The sequence below is a fragment of the Molothrus ater genome, chromosome 22 (assembly GCF_012460135.2).
Source record: "Molothrus ater isolate BHLD 08-10-18 breed brown headed cowbird chromosome 22, BPBGC_Mater_1.1, whole genome shotgun sequence".
Classification (NCBI taxonomy): Eukaryota; Metazoa; Chordata; class Aves; order Passeriformes; family Icteridae; genus Molothrus; species Molothrus ater.
Window position 1 is genome coordinate 511172 of NC_050499.2, and position 5972 is coordinate 517143.

At 46.3% G+C, this 5972-nt stretch overlaps 1 protein-coding gene across 1 annotated transcript; it reads right to left on the reverse strand.

Annotated features, from left to right (window-relative positions):
• Nucleotides 1-222: 222 nt before the first annotated feature.
• On the reverse strand, nucleotides 223-4240 carry LOC118695758 (transmembrane protein 45B). Its single transcript, XM_036397523.2, has 5 exons — nucleotides 4042-4240; nucleotides 3320-3532; nucleotides 2121-2305; nucleotides 1003-1148; nucleotides 223-340 (listed from the first exon to the last, which is right to left on the reverse strand). Exons 1-5 carry the CDS (start codon nucleotides 4223-4225, stop codon nucleotides 223-225), a joined length of 846 nt encoding a protein of 281 aa, XP_036253416.1. The 5' UTR covers nucleotides 4226-4240.
• Nucleotides 4241-5972: the final 1732 nt, after the last annotated feature.

Consider the following 5972-nt stretch of genomic DNA (forward strand, 5'->3'; position numbering starts at 1 on the left):
TTCTATGCTTTGTTTTGCTGCTAAAAATCACTTCAAGCTCTGCCCATGTCTGAGCCAGAGATATTTGGGTATGGATGGAGGGCAGCCACCCCTGTGTGCTCAGCTTTCCTCCCAGAAGCTCCATGGGGGTACCTCTCATCCAAAACAAAAATATTTAATTTGATTTGTTTCTTCCGAAAAAGGGACTGTTCATGTATTTGGAGCAGGAGTTTTGCACCCTCTTCACTCTTCATCAGAGCCATTCAAGAAGGGAGCCTGGGAGCTGCTGTCACACTTGTGCTGCCGGACCCCCAGGCTGATGTAGGGCTCTCCACTGCCTCTCCGGAGCCTCTGGAGACAGCTGCAGCACAGGAGCAATAAATCATTATTAGAAAAACTCCAACCTAATGCCACTCACCAGAACCTAAATTGCTATTGATGGGGGATTGAGTGGTTTTTGTTCTGAATAAAGTCTATTTGATGGCATGGACTGAAGTATCCTCTGTAGCTTACACAGCATCCCTCAGAGCATCTCTTAAAGTGAGATAATCTTCTCGTCCCCTTGGAAAAGCCAAACTGGGGGCTGGTGATGTCTTAGTTTTTGTACCTCTAAGAATTCAGTGACCTTCAACCACTTTGAAGTCCTTGCAAGGCAGAGGATGAAGTGTCAGGGGGTCCTGGTAATGCTTTGATGCCTCTGTCAAACTAAAGTTTAACCTCAGCACTCATTGCAGAGGAAAATAAGCAGTGTGACTTTCAGGAGCACCTCTAGGGACTCAGTTGTTTGACTTCCCATTTACTGCCCATGCCTCTTGCTGACACTATTTTGCATTCTGTACACTCAACAAATAGCGTGCCCTAAAACCTGCAGTAGTCTGGGACTGCTTGTTCAGCTGTGATTTTGTACTGCAGGAAGGGCTGGGTTACATCTGTCTCACTACAGACATCCCACCCTGCCTGCCTACCCCAGACCTGTCCCAGCCCCTGTCCCAGCCCCTGTCCCAGCCCCTGTCCCAGCTGTACCAGTAAGCGAGGCTGTAGTTCACAGCCAGGATGGCCACAGCAGCTGCCCAGTGCCAGAAGAAGCACATCGTGAGGAACATGATGTTGCTGTGGTCATTCTCATCCCACACAGGACCTCCCCATGGCTGGAACAGCACAACACCGATCTGGGTGGAACAAGAAGTAGGTGGAACAACTACATTGGGAAAAAAATTATAGAATCCCAGAATGCCAGAATTGTTTGGGTTGGAAGGGACCTTAAATAACCTGTGCCAGAGCCTCATCACCCTCACAGAGTTACCTTTATTCATGTGGTGACCGAGGAACTTGAGCCCTGACCAGGATAGACATTTTTGCTGAGAGTGAAGTTCATCCTTGTAATGAGAGGCCACACAAAGTAAGTCTGTGCCCAAGATACCTCTTTTTCTGTTCAATATCCAGAACAATTGTCCCTCAACATTCCAAACTCCAAACCATCCTTTAAAAACTCCAGATTTTGTACTTTACAAGCTCAGCCCAGTTTCTTACCTCTGAACAAAGGCTGATTTGAGCAAGCACAGCCTTGAAAAAGAGAAGGGAAAGTGGTTTGGTTTTGGGGTGGTTATTTTGGCTGATTTTTTTTTTTTTTGTTTATTTTTGGTTGGTTGGTTGGTTGGTTGGTTTGGTTTTGTTTCTTTTTTTATTTGTTTGGGGGTTTTTTTGATAGCTTAGTTTTGAGAGCAATTATCTCCATCTGATTTCTTTGCTTTTCCAACTCCTACCAAAGTAAGCAGCTGGCTGTATTTTAACTCTGTTTTATTGCTGGCAGGGTTTGTATCTTTTCACTAAACCAGAGGGAGGGCTGTAGGGAGCATTAGACACATTAAGCAATTAGTACTTGGTTGTTAGGTACTGTAAAATGTTGCTCACTTGCTTTTTCTCTTCCCCCTGGAGAAGCAGTAAGCCAAAACAAACAGCTCTTGCAGCAGGAGCAGCCATCAGAGATGACCTGTGATAAGTAAATTTTCATTCTGGGTTATGAGCTATTTATGAAGTGAGCCTGGCAAAATAATCCTTGGGAGATGTGTGATTGATATGTGATGTATAACTTGTTCCCCTCTTTTCTCTTTGCTTCATTGCTCTGGGAAGGCAGAACGGACCTGCCAGAACCACGTTCCCTGGACAATGGTGATGTGGGCTCGGAACATCTCCAGGACAATGTTGTCACGCAGGAAAACCTCCAGCAGGATGCTTCCAGCCCCAGCAAAGATGGTGATGAGCAGCAGGGAGTGGATGTGCTGATCCAACATGGGGCGATGAAGGATGTGGTAATAGAAGAGACAACCTGCCAAAACACGAACCCTGCTTGGAGCAGCATTAACAACAACAGCCATGGCCACCGAGCTGAGTAAATCACCTGCCTGGGTGGCAAATTGAGACAGGCCATCATGGAAAGAGGGGACTCCACATAGCACCGTCCCCTAGGCCTCCTGGCATCCCAGCATCCTGGGGGCAACCAGGGGCAGGAGGATCTGAACAATACAATGACCAAGGACAGGGTAGTTTTCTTCTCACAGCTGTCCCCTTTTTCAGATGACCCTTCCCTTCTAGCCAGGCTTCTGCTCTGTCTTTCCCTCTTATTGCTAAATTTCATCATTTTTTGGGAGCTGTAAATGATAGATTTCCTGGTCATACATGCCAAACTGTGCATGTGGAGCTGCCCCTGCTGCTGCTGCCTCAAAAACTGCTGTGATCAGGAAAGGAAAATTAACAGGAGCTGTGCCTTCATTAAGGAGGATTCTATATAACCAAGACCTTCTTTTCCCATAGGAGAGTGTTGGAACTAGATGATCCTTAAGGTTCTTCCAAACCAAGTCTTTATATGATTCTATGATCCAAAAGGGGTCTGGAATCACAGCTGACAACTTGCAAGGCAGCTTGAGGACAGAATGATATTTGTGATGCGCTGAAGCTGAAATAAATCAGTTCAAATTGCCACGTGCCATGTAAGGAGATGAGGCTAATGATGCCTGCAGTGCAATTAATGGCTCTCAGGGGAACATGGGGCAGGGGAACAGCCTGTGGATGTCAGAGGAATGCAGAGTTCACCAGTCATTTATCATAACAAGGAACCTCATTCTGCTGCTTTGCACTGCAGTAGCTTCAGAAATACCAGACCAGAACCTATCCATGACTGTATTTCTCATCTCATTCCATCCCAGCCTGCCATAATACATCCCCTACAATGTGTCCTATCTCCAGAGGCATCTGGAACCATATCTCAGTCAGGCAAATTTTAGCTCTTCTCTGACTTGGTGCCCAATATCCTTCCCCTAATTAAGCACCACCTTCTACAAACCTTCAACGAACACGGCCATGGCCAACATAAGGCGATCCAGACCCTGCGGCACCACCTGGGAGATGAAGGTGAAGACATCTACCACCCCGGAGAGGCCGTAGAAGAGGTACATGGTGGTGTGCTGCCAGTTCATCAGCTTCACCCAGTCGTGCTTCTCCCCGCTATACAGGTACAAGTGGGGACCATCGGGGACAAACTGCTCCGCCAGCATCCCTGCAAGACACCAAGAGCATGCAGTTTCTGGGGGTTCATTTGCAATGGTCGAGACTGTTCCTTGCTGCTGGGGGTTCTGAAGCAGGAACTGGTGAGTTTGCATTAGGGAGAAAAGACTGGATGGAAAAATCAGGCCTGTGTTTAACGGCAGCTCAGCCTTGGGAAGCGGTATGAGAATTGCTTTTCCACATCAAACTATACCAAAGATCACGTCAAGATGGATGTCAAGGATGCATCCAGGCTGCCCAGGAGAGTGCTGGAATCACCTTGAATACTTGAAAGTATTCAAAAATATGTGAAGAGGGTGCTCAGGTTTAATAGTTCATGGTTTAATAGTGGATGTGGCAGTGGTTAGTGGTTGGACTTAATGATCTAAGAAGTTTTTTCCAGCCTTAGAAACTCTCTGATCCTTCCACATCTGGACCAGTTTCTATGGAGTCAGGGCTCCTGTACAGTCAACGGTGCAGGCTAGGTGAATACTGACATAGCAAGTGAAATATAACCCTTACCTGTTAGAGAAAAGAAGATTTTGATTCCCCCTTCAATGGCATCCACACGCTGGAAACAGTAAGCCCTGTGGGATTTTTTATTTACCTTCTGGCTGAGATACTGCAGTGGGTATTTCACAGACCACCAGAGTCCAAAGAGCAGGAAGAAGCTGCCTGGAAGTGCATGACCCTTAAAATTTGCCATCCTGCCAACCTCTTCTGACTACAAGGCAAAGAAAAACAATGTAATTATTCAATTTACACAAGTTATTTGGCATAACACTGGGAAAAAAATAGGATTTCCCTTTCAGGGAGGACTGGAGTAGGCTTGACTAACCACATGGGAATAGGAAGGAGCACAGGGAACCCCTGGGACCTCTCTGAGGTCCTTGCCCCAAGATTAGGAAAGGTCAAAAAAAGCCACAGTTGTTTCAAAAAAGCCCCAAATGTTCTGCAATATCTGACACATCCCAGCCGGAACCTTTAATTCCAAGGATCTCTCTCAGCAGTAGGTCCTGCTTTTCTTGCTCTTCTGAAAGTATTAACGTAAGGATCTGCTGCTGACCAGGGCTTTTCAGGACCAGGTAGGAGAAATAATACATAGGGAAAACAGGAATGTCTAGGAGTAAACAGCAGAGTTTTTCTTTAACTTCATGAACAGCCACAGAAGTGGTGTGCTAAGTCCAAAATTTTTTAAATCTCTGGAATTATTTCAGGCCATGGAAGAGATGAAAAAATCCTGTGCATCTATTCCACAAACCAAAGCACTTTGTTAAAAATATACCTTCAAAAATACCCCAAAAGCTGCTGGAAACAAAACATTGTGGGTTTGGGCAAACAAATCAAGTTGCTCCCTGCATCCTGACCTTCTCACACTCCTTCTTCCCTCTCCTGAGCATCCCTAAACCAGGACTTGCACCAAGCTGCTGGAGCCTCTGTGCCAGAGTGCGCACACACATGGTTTGCAGGATGTTGGGGGACCCATTTCCTGGGAGAATTACAGCAATTAAACCCAGCCAGCTCCTGTTTGTGCTTTGCTCAATTAGGTTGAGAAATGATCAGCTCTTTCATGTGGGCTCAACCACATGTTTGAGGGCTGCCTTGGTGTGAGGTAGTGTCAGACTGGGCAATTAGGAATGTTTTAATTGATAACAAGGCTGTGTTGCTGGTGCCCAGGACTTCCTTCTCTGTTTAGTAGCTTCTCTGTAACAATCCACACTTAACCGTGGGCAGAAACTGTCTCCCTTGTGGAGTGGATGCTCTTCCTCCACATAGCAGATGTTGCATGGTTTGGAGCTAGATCTGACCTCCCCATCCCAGACATCCTGGTTATCCTGAAACTGCCTTCCCCAGCAGCATTTTGGGCTTCAGTCCCCACTTGCTGAAAATATAAACCAAAACTATTTTTATTCTGCTGTTGCACAAGGGATAATTTGTGTGTGGGGTAAAACATGAGTTGTTGCTGTCAGCCTTGGAGAAAGGGAGTTGTTTCTTTGGCTTTATTACTATCTGATTTCAGGTTGGTTTCTCCCAGGGACACCTTGTTTCATCTCTGGAAGTCCATGCCTGGTGCAGATACCATCTCCCAGAGGAGTTTGTCCCCATGCAGGAAAATCCACAGGGTTAAAACTAATCTCCTAAATCCCTGCAACCAATCTGCCTGATCCAAGCTGGTTTAACCAAACAGCTAATCCAACAGGTTGAGCAAAGCAAATATTAGCTCCATGTGCAACCATCACCCTGGTAGATGCAGCCACACAGGGCAGCACATGGGGCTGATGTTCCTGCAGTGCCACCAGGCTGGTTTCCATCCTGTCTTCACCAAGCACCTCTGAGCTATCCCAGTGGGTTCATGAAGATGAATTTAGGGGGGATTTAATCCAAGAATGGAAAAGCTGTGCATGGAAAGAGCATGGTATGAGCTGGCAGCTTTGCAGGTCACTATTAGCACT